A 22,840-nucleotide genomic window follows, 5' to 3' on the forward strand; every position below is an offset into this window, starting at 1 on the left:
GGTGTAAAGGAGGAGTGTGAAAAAATCAGGGGGAAACAAGGCTGGAGGGGTAGTTTGTGAAAGGTCACAGTGCCATGAAGAGATTTAAATTTAGTCCTTAGGAAATAGGGAAGGATGAGGGAGGAAGCAAGACCCTTTGGTGACGAAAGAGATAAAATCAAAGGGACTTGATAAATACATATTTAATTAAGACTTATTTCATGTAATAGAAGTAAAGTCATTTCTAAAAAGTTAAACATTACTTTCTCATTTATCAAGATTAATTTACCAAGTCTACTAAATTTTTCAGTTATTTAAAAGCATTTTAATTTATAACAGGGACAAAACTTCTCTCAAGGTCATTACAATGCCAACATAATCAGAGAACCTCAAAACAAACAGAAATTGCCCCAAATTTGCATTTCATCAAGAAAAATGTTACACTTACAGATGTTTATTTTATCACTATGATTATGAGTAAAAGTCCAAAAATCAGCATAACAAATAAAAATATAAAAATTAAATCGTGAAAAGCAATTAACAAAAATGTTTGTAACAAAACAAAAAGGATTAGTTTCAAAATTATTTTAGTTTCATGTCAGAAATATCCTTTTTTTAATCACATGAACATTTACTTCTTAATCTAAGCCAACAAGATTATAAACCACTGAAAAACAAGATTTTTATATAGTTACTAGATAAAGTAATTCTTTTAGACCCTGAACCTCTTTTCTCTGTCTCGACCTTAAAATTGCTATTCACTGGTTGCTAGAACCCCACAGGACTCATCTAACTTTGACTCCTTATAGTAAGCCTTCCAATGTGGAAGGCCAGCTATTACTGTGTGTCTCAAATTGTCTGTTTTCTAGGTATCTGAGTTTAGTTCAGTTCAGTTGCTCAGTCGTGTCCGACTCTTTGTGACCCCATGAACCGCAGCACGCCAGGCCTCTCTGTCCATCACCAACTTCCGGAGTCCACCCAAACCCATGTCCATCGAGTCGGTGATGCCATCCAGCCATCTCATCCTCTGTCGTCCCCTTCTCCTCCTGCCCTCAATCCTTCCCAGCATCAGGGTCTTTTCCAGTGAGTCAGCTCTTCGCATGAGGTGGCCAAAATATTGGAGTTTCAGCTTCAACATCAGTCCCTCCAATGAACACTCGGAGTGATCTCCTTTAGGATGGACTAGTTGGATCTCCTTGCAGTCCAAGGGACTCTCAAGAGTCTTCTCCAACACCACAGTTCAAAAGCATCAATTCTTCGGCACTCAGCTTTCTTCACAGTCCAACTCTCACATCCATACATGACTACTGGAAAAACTGTAGCCTTGACTAGACGGACCTTTGTTGGCAAAGTAATGTCTCTGCTTTTTAATATGCTATCTAGGTTGGTCAAAACTTTCCTTCCAAGGAGTAAGCGTCTTTTAATTTCATGGCTGCAAATCACCATCTGCAGTGATTTTGGAGCCCAGAAAAATAAAGTCAGCCACTGTTTCCCCATCTATCTGCCATGAAGTGATGGGACCGGATGCCATGATCTTAGTTTTCTGAATGTTAAGCTTTAAGCCAACTTTTTCACTCTCCTCTTTCACTTTCATCAAGAGGCTCTTTAGTTCTTCTTCACTTTCTGCCATAAGGGTGGTATCATCTGCATATTTGAGGTTATTGATATTTCTCCCGGCAATCTTGATTCCAGCTTGTACTTCCTCCAGCCCAGCGTTTCTCATGATGTACTCTGCATATAAGTTAAATAAGCAGGGTGACAATATACAGCCTTGACGTACTCCTTTTCCTATTTGGAACCAGTCTGTTGTTCCATGTCCAGTTCTAACTGTTGCTTCCTGACCTGCATATACATTTCTCAAGAGGCAGGTCAGGTGGTCTGGTATGCCCATCTCTTTCAGAATTTTCCACAGTTTACTGTGATCCACACAAAGGTTTTGGCATAGTCAATAAAGCAGAAATAGATGTTTTTCTGGAATTCTCTTGCTTTTTCGATGATCCACCGGATGTTGGCAATTTGATCTCTGGTTCCTCTGCCTTTTCTAAAACCAGCTTGAACATCTAGGTATCTACTCCTGCACTATTTTCAACAATTGCTCTCATGATAGGGTTTTCACACCCTCCAAGAATTAACCATCTTCTGGTAGTGCTTCTGTGCAGTGGTGTCCTTAAATGTGGCACTCAGGATGATGCAGGTGCCAGTTGGGTCTTATCAGTACAGAGGATAACAGTGAGACTTTGAATCCTCTCGCCTCAGAATCGAGAAATTATTTTCATGTAAACTTAGGCTCTCACTGTTTCCACTGTTTCCCCCATCTATTTGCCGTGAAGTGATGGGACCAGATGCCATGATCTTAGTTTTTTGAATGGTGAGTTTAAGCCAGCTTTTTCACTCTCTTCTTTCACTTTCATCAGGAGACTATGGAAGCAGTCAGAGACTTTATTTTCTTGGGCTCCAAAATCACTGCAGATGGTGACTGCAGCCATGAAATTAAAAAGACGCTTGCTCCTTGGAAGAAAAGCTATGATAAACCTAGACAGCATATTAAAAAGCAGAGACATTACTTTGCCGACAGAGGTCTGTCTAGTCAAAGCTATGGTTTCCAGTAGTCATGTACGGATGTGAGAATTGGACCATAAAGAGTGCTGAGTACCAGAGAATGGATGCTTTTGAACTGTGGTGTTGGAGAGGACTCTTGAGAGTCCCTTGGACAGCAAGGAGATCAAACCAGTCAATCCTAAAGGAAATTAGTCCTCAATACTCATTGGAAGGACTGATGCTGAAGCTGAAGCTCCAACAGTCTGGCCACCTGATGCGAAGAACTGACTCTTTGGAAAAGATCCTGATGCCGGGAAAGATTGAAGGCAGGAGGAGAAGGGGATGACAGAGGATGAGATGGTTGGATGGCATCACTGACTCAATGACATGAATTTGAGTAAACTCTGGGAGTTGGTGATGGACAGGGAAGCCTGGCGTGCTGCCATCCATGGGGTCCCAAAGAGTCGGACACAACTGAGTAACTGAACTGAACTGAACCGTAGGTGAATTAGTAATCCTAGTATCCCACCACACTACTGTCTCATTGATCCCAGTGTCAACTAAAACCATGGTAATTACAATTTATCCTACAGATGTGCTATTAATTCTACAAGGACAGTGAGCATAAACTAGGACTGTGTGGGGCAAAACTAGAATGAATGGGAATGCTACTAAAGTACACAAGACTTCTTTTAGTTTAGCTTCCATAAAAGCCTAACTTTAGAAATAACTTATGTTGAATAGCTGAGGTTCTTGAAGTCAAGAGTAGATCTTCATTTTTTTCCCCACTAAACTTTTAAAATTAGTTTCCCTTCTTTGTCTTAGTCTGTTTTAGACCACTAATTGTTACCCAAAAGCTTGATGATTCCTTACGCTCACTTAAGATAGACAAAAATAATGGCAGAACTACCAGTTTGAACTATTTCCTAATTTCAGAAAATCTTGATAAAAGTTCTAATTAATTTGGTCATTCCCAGAGCTTATATGATGGGACTAGGCTATGTATGTAATAAAAGAATCTCAAACTAAAAATGTTGAAAACAAAAGCAAAATCATCTAATTCATGGTAAGTCAATATAGCAACCAGTTCTCCCAAGCAGAAATCAGATCATTAAAATCCAGACATAATATACAAGCCCTCAATAACTTAACTACTCTTTTTTTTAAATAACCTAGTCTATACGTAGCAACCAATTCTGAAGCTTAACACTCATGTGGATGATATCAAGTAAACTGCTTCCTGACCATTACCACTAGTACTAAAAATGACAAAGAGAATGAAGATAAAAACAGCAGATCAAAAGTACAAATTTTTTTTCTTTTAAAAAGCCTCTTTTTCATTCTCTAAAGTCCTGGCATATCAAACACTTCTAGTTCAATTTTTATCATCTGATAAATAAGAAATTCAGTGCCTTCAAGTAGTGGAATTAAGGTAAGGAGGTAGATATATGTAAATGAAATGTGAGTAACAAAGGTGGAGTCTATGCATACTTGAACATGGAAACAAAAAATGAGAAAAGAACCACAAGATGTAATAAATGTACAAAGTTGTGATCTGAGTTTGCTAGCTGGATCTTTAAAAATGTATTCAGTGCTTTTGTGCTCCTCATCAATGGCTTAACATGTATTTTTCACTTTTCACTTCTCCCAATCAGTGATATTCAGCAGGGAAAGCATGTCCCTCTGGAGGAGAAAAGGCAATTAGAGGCCTATCAAAACGTAGGTAGGGATACATACGTAGAGCTTGAAAGAACGCATTCAACACTCAAGGCAAACTATATTCATTCCACAAACTACAGAACATAAAGCCTGAAGTGAAGGGCAAGAAAAGCATTGATGCACATGGCTAGTGGGTTCAGAAAAGATGACTTTAAAGGAACTCTGAGGGGTATGATAATAAAAATTGATATGGCTCAATTGTTTGACAGAAATGACCGGCTCTTAACATGACCACTCAGTGATTTTGTTGGAAAAATGTGCTCACCTCCATGCAGAAGCACTGCTCGGCAGTTGGTGGACACTGCAGCCTTGGCATCACTTTCAGACAGCCCAAACAGCAACCCTCTGGGGGGTCGTTAAAGATTTCAGCCCACAGTCAGCCAAGGACACCAGACTAACAGAAACATAACCAACAATGCCAGCTGCCCTGGCACCAGAGAGACACTTTAATTCCACAGTTCTTAGCCCAAATGGAAAAAACATTTGAGAAAAGACTCATTTAACTCTAAACTTTTACTCTTCCCCTTCTTTTCGACTTTACCCTTCATCCAGAAAACAAAAGGATAAAGCACTTTAAGCCTGACATAATTTGTTTTTGAAGCTCTTAGTTGATAAACTTATAGTTTTAAAACTCTTGTTAAAGTTTAACATACCAAATTCCAAATTTCCTAAAAGAAAATTGCAATGACTTCTTATTCAGAAAAGGATACAAGTTTGCCACATCGTATGGACCTCTTATTTCTAAAGGCTAAAATAAAATGGACAAAAAATAGATATGAGAGAAGTTATTCATAACATTTCAATGACTTCATCTGCAGTAAATAGGATGCTTAAGTATCTAAAAATAAGGAAGTCAACTGCATAAATTTAAGTCGTTATAATTTTGATGGGTTTCTTACATTTTTGATAATATAAAAGATCCTTGAAAAGCATTTTACAACAATATAAAGGAAAGACTATTTATATAAACAAAATTTGAAGCCCCAAAAGAATGGAGATAAATAAGGATAAAATTGCTCTTCAGCAATTACAATGAGCAAATGAAGTTAAAAATGAAAACATAACCTTTTATTACATTATTATTTTAATTTTTGCCCTAGAAACCTTTTAGTTTTAAAACCTGAAAAGTGAAAACAAAGTACTTAATGCCAGACTTACCCTTTCTGCAGCACTAGATATAATTACATTCTACAAAATAGAAAGTAATCAACATTAATCTTAGATAAATGTGGGAAAATACTGAAGAGTCTTACAATACAAATAACCAGCAATCAAATTTTAACATAAACACCAACTTCTTCTTATGATAAGGTACATAATTAAAGTGATGGATGAAACACCTCATGTCAAACTAAAAGCAGCTAAAATAAGAAACAGAACAGGCCTTCCCAACAGATCTTAGGAAAGACGAGTTTAAAAAACTAATTGAAAAGGGCATGTAACCTTAATTCAACTCAATGATGACAAATAATTGCTCTCCAGACTATTCTTTCACAGTAGGTAAATGGCCAATTCTTTACTGAAAGATAAAGACTTTCAACACATCTTCCTCCCTTCATGTTATTGTTCCCTAGGGTATTTTTCTTTCTCTTAAACCCTGCAGAGTCTTTTGAAATGGGAGAATTTGTTCTTGGGCCTTGAGAACTTTTTGCTCTAAGGATCAGCTGGAAAACCCCAGTATATTAGTACTAAACAATCAGATTTGAAAAACATCCTAAAATTATGGAACCATACCTTTCCTTTGCAGACCTGCATCAAATTGAGGGCGTTGGAAATTGTGTACCTTCTCATTGTGGCATCTTTGATAGCAGGGCTATAGAGAAGTTCAAAGCCCACTCCTCGGTCAATTGCCTTCATAGGAAACAAAGACAATAAAACTGTCAAGGCTAACACACACTGTCTTACTTCATTTTCACTGAACTTCCCTCTCATCTCCTTCCTCACCCTGGCCCTCCTCGCCTAACTCCTGCATGTCCAGGTATAGCTTTGAAAAAAGGCGTATTTGTGCCCGGATGGCACCATCCATGGGAGAAAAAAGATCTTTGGCTCTACTTGATCAACAGAGTTTATCTGAGCTGTGGGGAAGCTGACTTTATATAAACAGGAGTCATCAAGAGGCTGAGGAGAGCCACGTCCCAGTGGTGTGGCAGAAGGGCTACTGCTCCATGAATTATCAAAAGGAAATCGGAGACGTGTTCCCTACATGCAGGGTAGACTGTTTGCAAATGTAGTAAACCAACTAATTTGATCCAAGAATGAAGAGACAAAAAATGAAGAACTCAAAAACATCCTAAGAACAGGAGTAGAACGCATCTAGGGTAAAGTGATTTAGTATGCATATGCTGAAGGAAGAAACACAAACAGCCAAGAAGTGCTATGTGCCAGGCACTGTGCTGAGAGTCTTATGTATTTATTCAACATCCACAATGCCTAGAAAGCGCTATGGCAGAGACAGCTAACTGTCCCACTCTGATCTCCCCATTTTCTTTACTAATGGAGTCAGTATCTTAAGCGGGGCTCATGAATGCCCAGGAAAAACAGTGAAAGCCGCCTGCATCCCTGACAATCTTGCCCAGCTTGCAAGCTTGACCTCCTACATGAGAAAAAGAAACTTTCTTGTTTAAGGTGTTCTTAATAGGGTGGAATCCACAGGTATCCACAGGTAACACCTTATTTAAAAAATTTAGATAGATGAAATACAGACTCATTACCTGGGCTCCTGCGTCCAAGACCATTTTAACGTAAACTGCCTTAAGCTCATCAGCTGATTGTTTAGCCTCAAAGAAGTGGCAATGGGACTAAATCCACCACTATACTATTCGGCTTCCCTAATGAGTGATTTGCATCTTCATCCATTTACCAGAGAGGGGTTTCAAGCCAGCTGTGCATGGGAATGGTGAGCAAAAGCTTACATGGTTCTTCTCTTCTAAAAACTTCCAGTTTAGTGGGGGAGAGCATCAAATAATTACACAAAAATTAAAAACTTCCACTGTGCTAAGTAATGTCAAGAAGTCGAGGTGTAGGTGAGGAAGGACTTAATCAGTTACAGAGTGGAAGAGAGAAGCACTTGGACAAGGCCGGGGGGGTGGGGGTGGGGGTCGGGGGAAAGGGGGTGGGGTGCGGGGTGGGGGGTTGGGGGTATATGAAGAGGCTCCAGGGTTGGAGGGAGTGGTGGGGCGTGGGGAGAAGGTCAAAGGCTGGTGGGTAGAGAATGAGGAGAGCCGTGTGGTGGGAGTGGAGCCTAGAAGAGGATGGGAAGGGCCAGCAGTGCAGGTGTTCAGAACAGAGACAGAATTAATCTTAGCAGCCACACAGAGCATCTAAGGATTTTCTCATGGAGGTGTTGATTGGAGTCACAATGGCTGCAGTGGTCTCTTGAAGGAACAAAGTAAGTAAAGCAGGCAAAGACCAGGAGGTATATGGGCTGGGACCTATCCAGCAGGAACGGCTGGAGGTCTAGTCCTGAGTGTAACAAGGAATGCAAAAAATCTGTCTTCTGAATACAGACTTCTTTTCTTCCATCCCCTCATCTTCCCTTCCCTTTTCTTCCTGCCTTGAGGTGCCCAGATTTTATTTTAGCTTTCCTATGTATCTGATCCTAGTTTAATTAGCATTTGCACGCTGTTTCCCACACTGCAACCTCCCCCTTTCCCTTTTTCAGACAGCTTCTTCCTGCCCCCAATTCTTTGTCTTGTGTTGATTTTATCTGGGAATGATGTCTGTTATGATATTCTTTGTGGCACAAAGATATACCCCATTCTCTCTGTCTAGTTTGGACATTTGGAAGCTGGTATTATGATACTTCTCTGTAACACAGAGCTGTTCTTTGATATAAAAAGCATTTAATATATTAATATTCTGAGGGAATAAACAGTAGCTTATGGAATAGAGGTCATACGATAATGCTGTTCACTATGGATTAGCCATCATAAAAGAAACCAGGGTTAACTTGGCAAATTGAAATTCACAGATAAACCAAATCATGTCTTTCAGCCATATTCTCAGCTATCTCCCTGGCTATCTCTCTAACCAAAACTACTAATCAGCCAAAGAGGCTTATTTACATGTACTTCTTTTCCTCATCCCTCTAGGTGCTGAACTAAAACACAGGTCAGTAAGATGGAGAAGAGGAGAAATAAAAGATGCAGGTGACACATAGAACTAAGTGACCAGGTCCCAAAGTATTCTTGCTACTTCCCCCACCTGCCGCCCCCCTTGGGGACCAGAGCAAAATAAAAACTTATTTTTGGGGGCGTGGAGAGGGTTAAATGGACACAATTATCCACTTAATTATTTTTTAAGAAAAAAGTTCTGATTCTGATCTTAGTACATTAATCAAATTCACTTTTAAAATGGAAAGAAAACTCAGAAACTGAAGATAATGTGCTACTGAAGGCTGTGAACACTTCTTTCATAACACTTTATTTAAAAATTTTAGATAGATGAAATACAGACTCATTACCTGCGCTCCTGCTTCCAAGACCATTTTAATGTAAATTGCCTTAAGCTCATCAACTGATTGTTCATAACAGCCTTTTCATAAAGAATGCCAGTGCCTGCTTGATTAGCTTTTGTTTGCATCTCTGACCAAAGGTTCTGGAATAAGCAGATAATTCTTTACTAATGAGAAATAACAGTCATAACGATGCTACAAACCAAGAGCAGGTGTGTGACATGTGAAAAGAGATAGTGGTGGTAAAATTCCAAGAACTAAAGCAAAGCTTAAGAAAAAGAAGAGAGAAAGAAAATAGGGGGTTGATTACTGGGACAAAATACAGATTCCCCATTTATTTCATAAAAATTAGTTCTTTACTGAATTGCAAAGGATGACACTCTTAGAGTATCATTCTTTGAGACAGGTAACTTGTTCATATGATTCACATACCAAGTAACACAAGAAAGCAATAAAAAGTCTTAATTGTATTTCTGCTCCTGTTTGCCCCACCCCACCTCCCATAATCACTTTTATTAATTTCTTATGTCTTTTCCCAAAGTTTCTTCATACAAATATAAGCAAATATGAACATCTGTTTTCCTCTTTCTTACTGCAAAGATAGCCTACTACATTGTGGTTCTGACTGGAAAGGTTTTCCATGTCAGTACCTAACTTCAGCACTGCTTTAGAGCTGCAGTACTGCATTGCAGAAGTATGGCATGCTTAACCAAGCCTCTGATAGTTTTGAGTTGTTCCAATGTATCTGTAGAATAAACACTAAAGTGGGATTGCTGGGTATTACGGGTTGAATTGTGTCTCTTATTAAAGGTTATGTTGAAGTCCTAATATTCAGTATTTAGGATGTAACCTTATTTGGAAACAGGGTCACTATAGATGTAAATTAAAATGAAGTCATACTGGAATAGGGCAGACTCCTACTCCAGTATGATTGGTGTCCTTATAAGATGATGACCACGTGAAGACACAGAGACACGCTGTAAAGACAGAGACAGAAATCAGAGCTATGCAACTGCAGGCCAACGACCACCAAAGATTGCCAGCAAATCACAAAAAGCTAGGAAGAGACAAAGAAGGATCCCCCTACTGGTCTCAGAGGGAGCATAACCCCATAATGTCTTGATTTCAGACTTCCAGTCTCTGTGAGCTGAGATTCCAGAACTGTGAGCTGATGCATTTCTGTTAGTTTAAGCCACCCCATTTGTGGTACTTTATTATGTTACCCCAAGCAACTAATACACTAGGTCAGAGGGTAAAACATGTAAAATTTTGATTTAGACTCGGTTAGTCACTCAGTCATGTCCAACTCTTTGCAACCCCACAGACTGTAGCCCGCCAGGCTTCTCTGTCCATGGAATTCTCCAGGCAAGAATACTGGAGTGGATTACCATTCCCTTCTCCAGAAAAACTTTCCAACTCAGTCCCTGGTCTCCTGCCTCGCAGGCAGATTCTTTACCATTTAAGCTACAGGGAATGGATTCCTCCACTTACACAGTTACAATCAAAGTATGAGAATCCTTGCTTTCCCACAGCCTTACAACCATGTATCATCAAACTTCTGGGTTTGTGCCAATCAGATAAGTGATTTTTTTATGTGAATTTCTCTTAGCACGATGAATTTAAGCATCTTTTCATATGTTAACAGCCTATTTGTATTTCCTTTCCTGTGAAATGTCTTTTTCATATTCTTAATCCATTGTTTTGAATTAAACATCTCTCTTTTTTAAGCTTATCAATTTCTGCATGCATGCTTAGTCGCTCAGTCATGTCTGACTCTTTGCGACCCCGTGGACTGTAGTCTGCCAGGCTCCTCTGTTCATGGTGATTTTCCAGGCAAGAGTACTGGAGTGGGTTGCCATGCCCTTCTCCAGGGGATCTTTCCAACCCAAGTTTCCTGCACTGCAGGCGGATTCTTTACTGTCTGAGCCATCGGGGAAGCCCTATCAACTTCTAGGAGCTCTTTATATATTAAAGAGACTAGCCATTTGTCTATGACATAAGTGAAACTATTTCCACCAGTCTGTCATCAGTCTTTCCACTGTTTCTGATGGAGATTTTTTTTTTTTTTTGCCACACAGACGTTTTTTTTTTTGATACTGCCAAGTTTGCTGGCACTGCTCCAAGCACTAGATCCATCAAGTACTTAACACATTTAGGTTCACAGTATGTGTGATGAAAACTAAAGTTTATAGAGCAGTCACACCCAACTCAAGGATATATGGAAAGATTCCTGGAACAACCTCACTGCTTCAGATACTATTTACTGGATTTCTCTCATTGGGGACTAATTGGACCAAGAAGACAAATGGATTAGGGTTAGAGAAAATGCTGAAGGGAAAACTTCACAAAGAGAGCATAAAACATACAATCATTGAAAATAGCTCAAAAAAACTTTTAGCTGTTGTTGAATGGCAAAACACTGTTTAAAAAAAAGAAATCAAAGGGAAGGTGAAGATAGGTGTTGCTTAAAGAAAATTCTTCTCAAAACTTGAATTCATAAAGATGTTTTAAAATATGAAATTACTCTGTGCTTAACAAAGAGCTCTGCTGTAATTTTAAATAGCATTTCCCAAGAGAAACATGACAGCAGATTTAGAATCAAAGCTTGAGTACAAATCCCAAGTTAACCTTTGAGAGATGTGTACCTGTTGTGAGATGCAAGCTACCTGAGTCTCAATTACACCACCTGCATAATGGAGAGAATTCACATATACCCCACCTTAAAAGCTGTGGGCTGAGAGCAAGTGTGAGAGAGCTTAAACCTTAAAATGTACTATCAGAGGTCGTTTGTTTATCCAAGAAGAGGAGCTGAATTCAACTTTCTTGAAACCCAACTATAACAAGATAAAATGATTCTATTACAAGTTACTTAGGCTTCAGAGGAGGTTTGTAGGAGATTCTAGAGGGAATTAACAACTGACATTATGGTGCCCTAAGCATGTGGTGAAGATAACAAGAGGGATGAAAGCTGCTAAAAATTATATATAAGGAATGCTTTGGTATGTCTTAGCTCCTGGGCCCTCCTTCATAATTGCAACCTTTTTTTACTTCTTTTTTTAAAGCTGTATTGAGGGATGATTGAAAAATATAATGTATATATTTAAAGTATATAATGTGATCATTTGATATACATATACTCTACATCAGGGGTCCCCAGGCCATGGACCAGAAGCAGTACATGGCCTGTTAGGAACCCAGTCACACAGAAAGAGATGAGCGGTGGGTGAAAGTGAAAACATCTATCCCCTTCCTCAAGCCCCGAGTCCATAGAAAAATTGTCTTCCAAGAAAACAGTCCTTGATGTCAAAAGGGTTGGGGACCGTTGCTCTACAGTGTAGAATGATTACCAAGATCAAGATAATTAACACAACCATCACCTGATGTAGCTAACATTTTTTTTTTTTTCCTGTGGTGAGTCTGCTTAGGATCTTCTCTCAACTACTTTTAAGTTACAATACTGGACTATTAACTACGGTCGCCTATGATGTATATTAGAGCCCTGGAACCAGTTCTTTTTCTAAGTGAAAATCTGTACCCTTTGACCTAAAATCCCAACTTTCTGAGCTGATAATTCTCACATGCTTATGGCCAGGAGGTCAAGACTAATGAATTAAATATCTTACTGCTCCTTTTTTTTTTCCCACCACTCCATCCAAACTAAGATTTGTACCCAATACCGTGATCCTTATAAACCAAGCCAACAACTTATCATGGTCAAAGACAAATGCATTCTAAGGGCCAAAAGAGCATGCAAGGACCAAGACTCAAGACTGAACTGTTCCCCACATTCACTACATCATCTACATTTTCATGAGGAATGTATTTCCATACTTTAAGCATACAGTTCCAAATCCAGAATAGGTATAATTATCGGGTATAAATAATATACACCTACTCTTTATTTGGAAAAGACTCTAATGCTGGGTAGGATTGGGGGTGGGAGGAGAAGGGGACGACAGAGGATGAGATAGTTGGATGGCATCACCGACTCGATGAACATGGGTTTGGGTAGACTCCGGGAGTTGGTGATGGACAGGGAGGCCTGGCGTGCTGCAATTCATGGGGTCGCAGAGAGTCGGACACGACTGAGCGACTGAACTGAACTGACTCTTTATTTACCCTGTACAACAAGCTCGATAACTTTTATTGTATCAATATGCTTCTAGCTTTTAATTTAATTTTAGTTAATTTAACTTTTAATTCCAGTTTCTCTTAAATGAAAAAGACGTGAATGAAATTAACAGGGACTCTTCTGTTTCCTGACCAATTCACACCACGGCCTGCTTATACACTAGATGAAGACTAAAAATAAGACCGCACAGCCTTTCCTCCACTCCATCATCTAGTTTTTATTAAACAACATATGTAAAATGTTCACACCAGATTTTAAAAAAAGAAGACACTGTGTTAAATACTGCATATCCGTCTCACTTGTCAAATTTTTACTTTTCAGAATTCTTATACTGAAAAATGTGGGAATGTGGCCAAAAATATCCATCAAAAAATAGCACCTTCCCGAACTTACAGATGGAATCGGAAGGTGGGCTGTCCTGGCGTGTCGCCTCCTCATGCCGCCCCACTGTCCCACTCCTCTCACTGTGGAGGCTGCTTGCCGAGCCCTGACAACCAGCTAAGGATTAATGACTTACAGGATTTGCTTGTGTTCCCCAAGTTGTACACTGACAATATGAAATTAGATGTATACTTGTTCAACTGAAAATTTTAGGGAGGACTCATTAAAGAGAAGGTATTGGGGTAATTAAGAAAGGACCATGACACGGCTGGTGCTTCCTAGAAGCTTACAATCTGGGTTGAACAGTAGGGCATGTTCATAAGAAACTAATAGAAAGACATCCCCCAAACTGCCACTGGGTAGCTTAGCATTGTTGTGGGATGAGAAGAATTAAGTGCCGTGAACTGCTGTCCATTCCATGGACTTGGCCTTAGCATCACATGCCACTGTCTCCTCCCAACCAAGAACATAGTATTGTATGTGGATTTACTCAGGCAAAGTCATCTAAAAAATGGCCTTCCTTGTTCATCAGGGTGAAGAGAAAAGTAAAGGAGTTGTAAGTTTAAGAGCAACTTTTGCGGGGAGCCATTTACATGTAAACTGGAACGGCAAACTGAAGCTGGTAAAAAGCTTTGGCAAACTTCTGGAGACAAAGCCTGCTCCCTCAGGGGAGGAACAACATGTGAGGCCAGTGAGACTGTCATCACCTCAGGTACTCTGTTAGTTTGAGTTTTCAACATGGTAGCTGGGGCACATCGGAGGTCTCATTTAATGGAAATCAATCTGGTCTGTCCCAACCCTGGGTCTGAAGAGCTGTACAGGTTCTCCTTGCCTTCATTTGACCACTTTTGACAAGTGAGCTGTTAAAACAACATTAGATCGCCAATTCTAAAATGTGATGATGTAGGGCCTTTTTTTAAAAGTGTTTACTCATTTGTTTATAAGTATTGGCAAGAACGCGGGGAAACAATGATTTGAGCGTGTTGTTATATATCTGTTCAGCAGTATTCTCATTATTAATCAGCAAAGAGCTGTTTTATAGTTTTTCCTTTAAATACAAAACTTTAAAATTTTGAATACTTTTCAAAATATTACTCCTGAATGCTTTAGTAGCATACATTCAGGGGTAGAACGTAAGCCATCTTAAACTTTTTCCACACCAGATTCAATTTTTCCATTCCATACAGATCAATTTTCTCCTCTTTACCGTCTCTCCCTATTCTCAGCATCAAGCCAATTCCTTAGCAGCAGAGAGGGAAACAAAAGATTCTCCAGAGACAAATGAATAGGGGAGTTACCTATCCTGAAAAAAAATCCACAAATTTTTAATTTTCTAATTCTGACAGGATTGGGTATGTAATCTAGACTGTTACACCTTTTTTCTCCTTCAACAGCACTTTTTGAGAATGGGGAACAGCTTCAGAAGCCTCTGTTCTAAAATAGCATCCTGACTCCTCCCAGGATCCCATTACCAGTGCAAACAGTTGACAGCTGTGCCAACCTTATAGCTCCCCACGTGAAGCAATCTCACTTTCATGATAGAATAAGACTTATAAAAAGGTGTGACAGATGGAAGATAACGAGTAGAAGAAAATGAGAAATTATGTAGAAAGGTAACAAGAAAGATTCTATAGCAGAGGAAGGAATACAACGCAGGGTCACTCTCTTTGGTTATTACAAAAAGTAACCCTGGGTTTTTGTGTGAGCCAGCACACCTCAGTGCAGATTTTAACTGGGCACAGACTATGCCTGCTATGCTTTCCATTCCCTGCCCTCTCCTATCCCTGCCACTCCCACTCCCCTTTCCAATTTGCTGCTGCCATGAGAACCCTATTTTTTCCCTCCTCCTTTCTTGGCTTCTCTGTCTCCTTAATATGCAACATGCAGACTGTAAGTGTCCATTATTATTAGCTATCCTCTTAGGAAATATCCTTCACACAATTGAGTTTCTAAGGCCTTTCAAACACACCTTGGTAATTTACTAGTTGTTTTTTATATTAAGCTTTCTTTCAACCCTTACTTAGCTTGCACAAAAAAATCCTTTAAGTTGTCTATTTATTACTAGCCTTTGATTTCCCCCCCCTAAAAACAGCGGTTTCCTCTGCCCCTTTTCCAGCATGTTAATGCACATCTAGAGATTCACATAGAGAACAAAGTGTGACACTTACCACGTTAATAGGGGGTCTTTTGAAGTAAAATGGTAGCTTCTCTGTTACAGTTATGCAGACTAAATCCACATCTAAATGTGTACAAGCAACCTGTCAAGAAGAAAACACAGGTAAAACCAAAAGCAAAACTGGAATATGTTAAGAATGGGGTAGGGTCAAACGTGATATAAAGAAATGTAAATAGATACGGCTCACTCAATAGACACTGTGGGGTTCTGTGTTCAAATGCATCTGTCCTTTTGTAAAGCCAATGGTTAGCCATTCACATTTGGTTTGAATGGTTTAGCTGTAACCCAACTGAAGTAGGGTGATATGTCTACAGAACATCTCAACAGACATGGTCCAGAGACCCTCTAATCCACGGTCAGCTACACAAGGAGAGGTTGCTAAGAGAGGCTCAACTTCTGGAAGGTTACTTCAGACTGTTCCAGAAAAAGGAAACTGTTCTGATATCCAAGAAAAAAGAAAAGCTAAAAGGAATGTATGCATGGTCCACTTTCTCCAGAAATTATTTAGTTTTGTGCCAACAACTGTCCCACGTCTATGGGTCCGATCAGTCTACTGAGTGGTCAAAGAAACGCTTTGTGGCACTACCAACAGCATTTTGTTAAACGCTAATAGAAACAAAGCATCTCCACAAATGGTCAAAGGAGAACTATTGTAAATCAAATGATTCTGAATGCATTTTTTTTCAACTGTTAATTTCCCTTTCCTTTCTTCTCATTTTTGCTATTACCTGTTGACACTCTGCATTTACTTCCAAAAGAGATCTGAAACTGCTTATAAAAAAATACATGCAAGACAAAATAAATTGATAAGGAAATGAGGATGAAAGGAAGAACAGGGAAGGAAAATAAAGCTGAGGAGCGGTTACTAGCTTAAAAGTGCAGGCCAGAAGCTGCATATCCGGTTCTCATTTTGCCATTAGTTGATTTACAGAGATAAAAAAAATTGGTTCTTCCCTACTATGACAAAAAATAAGCCTCACTATCAATGCTGGTATAGTCAGGCTTGATGAACAAATTCAAGCTGCCAGGGTGGCTGTGCTGGCAATCTAACACCAGTGGCAATGACCAAGAGAAATGGGTCGAGAGGGGGTGACAAAGCCCTGTAGGGTAGGCTCGACCTTCAGCAATGACAGGACTGTCACATCTTATACTTTTTCTTCAGAATCCCTGCTCCACTCACTGCTACCTCCACCTCAGGGTTCCAGGGAGCAGGGAGTGATCGGAGGCTGCCTGGGTTTAAGACAGTCACAGTAACTTAGTAAGCCTGGGAAGTAATGCTGCTCTGGCAGACACTCGGCTCATAAAGGACCTGTCCCATCCCAACTGCTACAGCTGTCTAAACTAATAAAAGTCATTGAAAATTTGCTGAGAATGGATGAGAAAAGCTCTGAATAGCAGGTAAAACTAAAACAAATTCAGCTTCTGTTTGCCATTTTTACATTATCAGATTGGCAAAGATCATAAAGTTTAGTAATATACAGGTGACACAAGAACAAACAAACAGGGACTCACAGGGTTTTTAAATCAGTACAGTCTTGAAAAGCATTTCAGCAATAGGTATCAAGATTTTACATGCACACATCAGCAAATTTCATTTATAGGAAGGTATGCTACAGAGACCAGAAGTACCTATAGGAATGTATCCTATACAGACCAGAAGTGTATTCTATAGCTCTATACCCTACAAATGCTTCAGGATATTAGTAAAAGAACATTTGCTGCAGTACCAATCACAAAAGACTAGACACAACTAAACATTCCTCAATTTTACATAAAAAAACCGGGTTGCTTTACACAATAGAATATGCTGACTCTTTATATGCAATGAGGTACCTCTCTAAAGGATATTATGGAACCATCGCCAAGATACACTGTCAGGTGAACAAAGCAAGGTGTCAGGAAGGCAGGCAGGAAAGAGGGAGAGGGCAACAAAGAAGGACTGGGTAAAAATATTTCTGTAAAGAAACCCAAGAACTTCTGGCTGTGGTTGCCTCTAAAGAAAAGGGACAAGGCATTTTAAGTAGGAGGATGGTGTACTTTTCAGTGTATACCTCTTTGCACTCTTTGAATTTATTATTACAAGCACAAATTATTTTCCATTTCAAAAAGCTGATTCATTTCTTAAAAGCCTGTGAAACATTGTTCCCCAGAGTAAAGCTAAATTAGGTTACTTGCTTATGTATTGCTCTTTTTTCCCCAGGGTTAATTTTTTAAAAATCCCTTGTGTTGGTTTAAATATACACATTATAATAAATTTTCAGTTACAAAGGACAGCTCTACTTGGCACCTTAGACTTAAAATGTCTCAAACTGAATTCTTTTGTTACTTAGCTATTAATCCAAATGTTCAGCTTAGATAACTATAAAATAAGAGCTAATGTTCACATTATAATGAAATACTTTCTAAATCACTAAAAATGATTACATTATGTCCAAATAGTTGTGATTAAGAATTTGATTATAGTGGTTCTGGCAGGTTGTATATGAATTCATATCAATTGTTCTTAATCTTCCTCTGGCCAAGGACTCCTATGAAGATTTAAGGAAGGTATTTCCCAAATGGTACATACACACATACACTTATCTTTGATTTTATGGAACAAGGGGAATAAGAGGGAGAAGGTTCAGTCTCCCTCAAACCTTTCATGGATGTCAAGTTGGTACATCCTGGTGTTTTATGCAAGGGAGAGCCAGGCTTGCCAGTGAAAAGAGATGCCCATAAATGGATCCTCCCAACCTAACCCGTGTTAAAAAAAAAAACCCTCCCGTGAAGAATTTGTTTAAAATGGAGATTACCAGGCCCTACTCCCAGCAATCAATTCAGTAAGCAGGGTCCAATCACCTGCATTTTAACAAATTTTCATGGCAAATCTGACACCAGTGAAGCCAGACCAAAGGAGCCTGGAAAGAGCTGTCCTTTCAGGAGCCTCAGGTGTTAGTACAATAATGCTCTGCAAAGGGTAAGGCATGGATTTTGGAAGCAGGAAGAAAAGAGAACTTCAATTTTCACTTATTTTTAATTCCTTCTCTTAAAATATTTTGTTCAGTGTGTGTATATTATTTCATAAAGCACACTGATATAATGGAGCATGCAAATAATTTAAAAGAAAATAAATATACACATCAAATAATTTAAAAGAAAATAAACACACACATATTGGGGATGTAGGACCAGTGTTTTTTCAAATTGATATAGTATACACTCAAAGTAGATTGGAGGCCGCTGGACTAAACTGCCTGAATTCTCACCCTGTCCAGTCCTAAATGGGAATAACAATGGGAAAGAATATGAAGAAGAATATATATGTGTAATTGAATCACTATGCTTCACAGCAGAAATTAACACAACAATCATCTATACTTCAATAAAATTAAAAAAAAAATCCTTAATGGGAATAACCAACTCAGAAGCCCCTGAAACTTCTATGTAACTCTCTCTTCCACATTCTAAAGCCACCCCTATCCCAAGAAGCCCTGGCCAATGGACTCAGCTTACAGCCTTTCATCTTTGCCTTAACCCCTGGGGTAACTATGGAGGAAAAGGGTTTATCTATAAGATATCTTTCAGACACTCTGAGTGGAAACTAGTATGTATTAATTCCCATGGAAACAACGTTATTTAAGGTGGTTAGATTTCATATTACTAATTGTTAATGTGTGTTTAGGAATGCTTTTATGACTCATTTTAGAGACCTTAGTTTTAGAATATCCTATCTACAGAGACACTTGCCTACATTCTAAATAATCAACTTACCAAACAAATAAAATCACTTAATAGAACATAACCTGTTAAGCAACAAATTGCTTGCATCTGACCCAATTTCAAGCTTTACGATTAAAAGAAAAATCTTTTTAAATGGATTTTCTATAGAAAACAAGGAGTGCCAACTTCAACTGAATCTTAAAGAATAGGTAAGATATGGAAAAATGTTTTGATTTTAAAAACTGTGTTTTCTACAGTCAATTCCAAACAAATACTCTGCCAGTTATTTATAGCTTTTATCCATCTTCCAGAATATTTCTGACTCTTCCACCCACCATCATGAATTATGTGTTCATACTTCTGACCTAAAATTTGAGAATAATCTGAGGAAAACAGTAAGATAAATTCACTGAATCAAATTATAATGCAGTCTAAAATCCTAGCCCTAGTTCCATAACATGCTACTTGAGGTTTACAGCAAATCATTTAGCTTGAGTTTCAATTTCCTCTTCTACAAAATGGGGATAATAATAAGCATCCATCCCAACTACCCCCTGGGCTGTTGTTTTCTCTAATCACGTAAATGGCTATGGAAATGTATGATGTATGTTCTTCAAAATCAATTCAAAACACAATAGTGCAATAAAATATTAGGTACACTACCAACTTTTAGTCTACATTATAACTGAATTAATATTTAATAAAAAAACTAAGTTGCTGTTTAACAAATCTGGACATATCCATGTTTCTGTTAAGGGTTTCCACACTGAATCAGAATCCTATGTGGAACTTAAAAAAACAGACACCCAAGCTCAACCCCAAACCTACCTAGTCAGAATCTCCCACGGTGGAGATCTGAGCCTGCCTGATTTTAAAAGGTTCCACAGGAGTCTCTGATGCCTAAGAACCACTTGATCCTACTTCCCTTTTTTCTGAAATGAAATTCTAGAGAATTACTATAACTGAGCATTAGAAAAGGAGTCACCAAAAAAGGGGAATTCATTGCTAACTTGTGCTGTTTCCCTGCATTAATATAAACAATGAAAATTGTGAGTGTACCTCAAAAACTAAATTTATCACGCACGAGTCTCCTTAGTCAACAGCTCCATCTACTGGAATAAACTTAGGGAAAATCTTATAATTTTAGAACAGACTACTTAAAAATCGATTATGCTGTAAAATTAAAACATCAAAGACCAGCTCCATAATATCTCTTTGGTGGATACACTTTTGGTAGATGGCTATTTTTCTTGAACCTAGACAAAGTCAACATTCTGAAATTTCTAAAAGCAGCTATATCTCACTTTACACAATAAAACATATTCCTGAAAAACTATTGTTACAGTTGATTTCTTTTTTCCTGTGATCACTAACAACGCCCAGTGTGTTCTGTCTCAAGCTGACAAAATGAGCATATACATTAAACAACTTTCCCTTATAAAAAGTCACAGAAATGGCCATTTGAAAAGGAAAAAAGAAATTCATAAAGGTTCTCTTAAACAAAAAGGAATAGTACCAGCAGATAGCTGATTCTCAAGGATTTCTAGACCATGATCATGCTAGCATATGGACCACACCTCAGAGCACACAAAGGAGAAGCTAAGCAGAGAAGGATCTTTTATGCCACAGTAGAATCTTGTGCCTTTCTTCTGCAACAGGCAGCAGCAAATAGCAAGGACAGAAACTGAAGTGGTAAAGAATCCGCTTGCTAATGCAGGAGACACAGGTTTGATCCCTGATATGGGAAGATCCCATGTGACACGAGGCAACTAAACCTGAGAGCCACAACTACTGAAGCTTACTTGCCCTAGAGCTCCCCACCAAGAGAAGCCACCTAAAAGAGAAGCCCATGCAATACAATAAAAAGCAGCCCCCCGCCCCACAATCAGAGAAAAGTCTGCAGAGCAAAGAAGACCCAGCACAGCCACAAGTAAAAAAATAAACAAAATTATTTTTTTTAAAAAAAGAGGAAAACTTGATGGACTCTCTTAATATCAACCCATCAAATATCTAGCAGAACAAACAAAACAAAATAGGCCACCCAAACACACCCTTGGGCAGTTCCAGGACTCCACGTATAAACGAAAAATCCTCAGTGTTTCTAGATGAGATGAAACAGGTCATCTACAAAGGTACAACATCAGACTTCTCACGTAAAATAATGAGTACTATTTTCTTTTACTGTTACTTACATGAAAAAGTTTTTCTGTCTTTGGAAAAACTGCAACAATATCATACAGCCGGACTCTTGAAGAAGTTGCTCTCTAGTAAAATGAAAAGAATGTTACTGTACAGTAACATCACAACAACAAATGCATATGGGATTCTGACTAGTGTCCTGGTTGCACCTATATTTGACTCTTGTAATACTTATAATACGCCATTGACATTTTTGCTTTGCTTTGTATGTTGACAGAAAAGACTTTCTCAGCAATAAGACTCTAATTATCAACATCCATCTCACCAGTCATCTTTCCTTCCTTCCCAAATTGTCATGCTTTACCTGTATATCAAACATTTTGTCTGAGACACAAAAATAAAGTTAGACAGCTCCTGCTCTTATAAGCTAGTGGAGGAGCTTGCCAAAAATTTACTGAGCACCTGCTATGTGTAGGGCACTAGGGATACAAAATCATTTAAGACATATGTCTGCTTTCAGTGGAGCTTATCATTTTTTGGTGAGACAAGAAATACACATGACTAAGTATAATGTGATTAGGGTCACAATGAGAATACTGTTAAATACAAATTAAACTGCTAGATGTGTAAGAAAATAACCAAGAGTCCTCTGACAGAGGGAGAGAGATTTATCAGCTAAAGATTGTTTATAAAAGAAGTCTCAAACAGATACTGTATGTGTATGCATATGAAAAGGCTGAAAAAAAACATATTCAAGTGTACAATCACTGAATGATGAGACAATATGTGCTATTTCTTCTTTCCCTTTGGCACCTTTAAAATTTTTTACCTCTTATTCTGATAAAAAGAAAAAGCATAATAAAAATTAAAGGAGGAAACAGAACAGTTGAAGAGATGCAGCAGGTACTGTGCTTGAGCAGCTAAGAGAACCCACCGGGCAGGTGCATGCCAAGACGGGGCAGGTTCCAGGTCTCAGAAAAAGTCAGGATCCAGTACTCTGTCCTCTACCTGACACTCCCACTTGGGACAGGGACTGACAGGGGCCACCATGATGTTCATGGTAACAAGAGAAAAATCAAAGTCTGTGACCATAAAAAGTCAACTCTATGTCTCCCCAGGCTTAGAGGACCAGAATGCAGCCTGTAGCTACAAAAAACCCCAAAAGTTGGTTTTTCATAATTTCTTTAGCAATGCTAATTGTTAGAAAGGAAGCCCTTCCTTGATTACTCCTTCTCTGTGAGAGAGGAGGCCATTCCAGCTAATGATGAAACAGCTCAGGTTCTCAGAGATCTCACTTTCTCTCTCCCTCATTGATTCTTCACATCAGCACCAGCTACTTGCAAGTCTCCATTTAACAAACAAAATTTAGACAGCAGGTTCTCACCAGCCTCCCAAGCCTTCTGTTCCTCCATGGAGTCAAGTTTCTTAAGCAAAGTCAGCAGCAGACACTGGCTTCATTTTCTCTTAGCCCAGTCATTTCCATGGAAATGGCTTTTTGTAAGGCAACCAATGACCACCATGTCATTAGGGAACTTGCCTGTCCAAGACCTGTTTTAGCCCTTCTCCTACTTAACTGAGTACTCAGGCACGCTGATGCTGCTCACCATTCTCATGTTCCTCA

The 22,840-nt window shown here is 38.8% G+C and overlaps 1 protein-coding gene across 2 annotated transcripts in view; it reads right to left on the reverse strand.

Moving 5' to 3' along the window:
* The window catches only part of RPP30 (ribonuclease P/MRP subunit p30), a 31,521-nt gene that overhangs the window by 2,233 nt on the left and 6,448 nt on the right, over positions 1-22,840 (reverse strand). The window contains exons 5-10 of one of the 2 annotated variants that reach the window (XR_014072810.1): positions 21,273-21,344; positions 15,371-15,460; positions 5,971-6,087; positions 5,395-5,424; positions 4,890-4,984; positions 4,502-4,663 (exon numbers count right to left, since the gene is read on the reverse strand). Coding sequence is in view for 1 of the 2 variants with exons in the window: in XM_081555533.1 (XP_081411659.1) it covers positions 4,502-4,581; positions 4,947-4,984; positions 5,395-5,424; positions 5,971-6,087; positions 15,371-15,460; positions 21,273-21,344 (427 nt within the window). In the remaining variant the exon portion in view is untranslated. The remainder of the gene's footprint in view (positions 1-4,501; positions 4,664-4,889; positions 4,985-5,394; positions 5,425-5,970; positions 6,088-15,370; positions 15,461-21,272; positions 21,345-22,840) is intronic. The other variant, XM_081555533.1, reaches the window with a different exon arrangement.

The sequence above is a fragment of the Giraffa tippelskirchi genome, chromosome 2 (assembly GCF_054371585.1).
Source record: "Giraffa tippelskirchi isolate mGirTip1 chromosome 2, T2T-mGirTip1v1.2.pri, whole genome shotgun sequence".
Taxonomy (NCBI): Eukaryota; Metazoa; Chordata; class Mammalia; order Artiodactyla; family Giraffidae; genus Giraffa; species Giraffa tippelskirchi.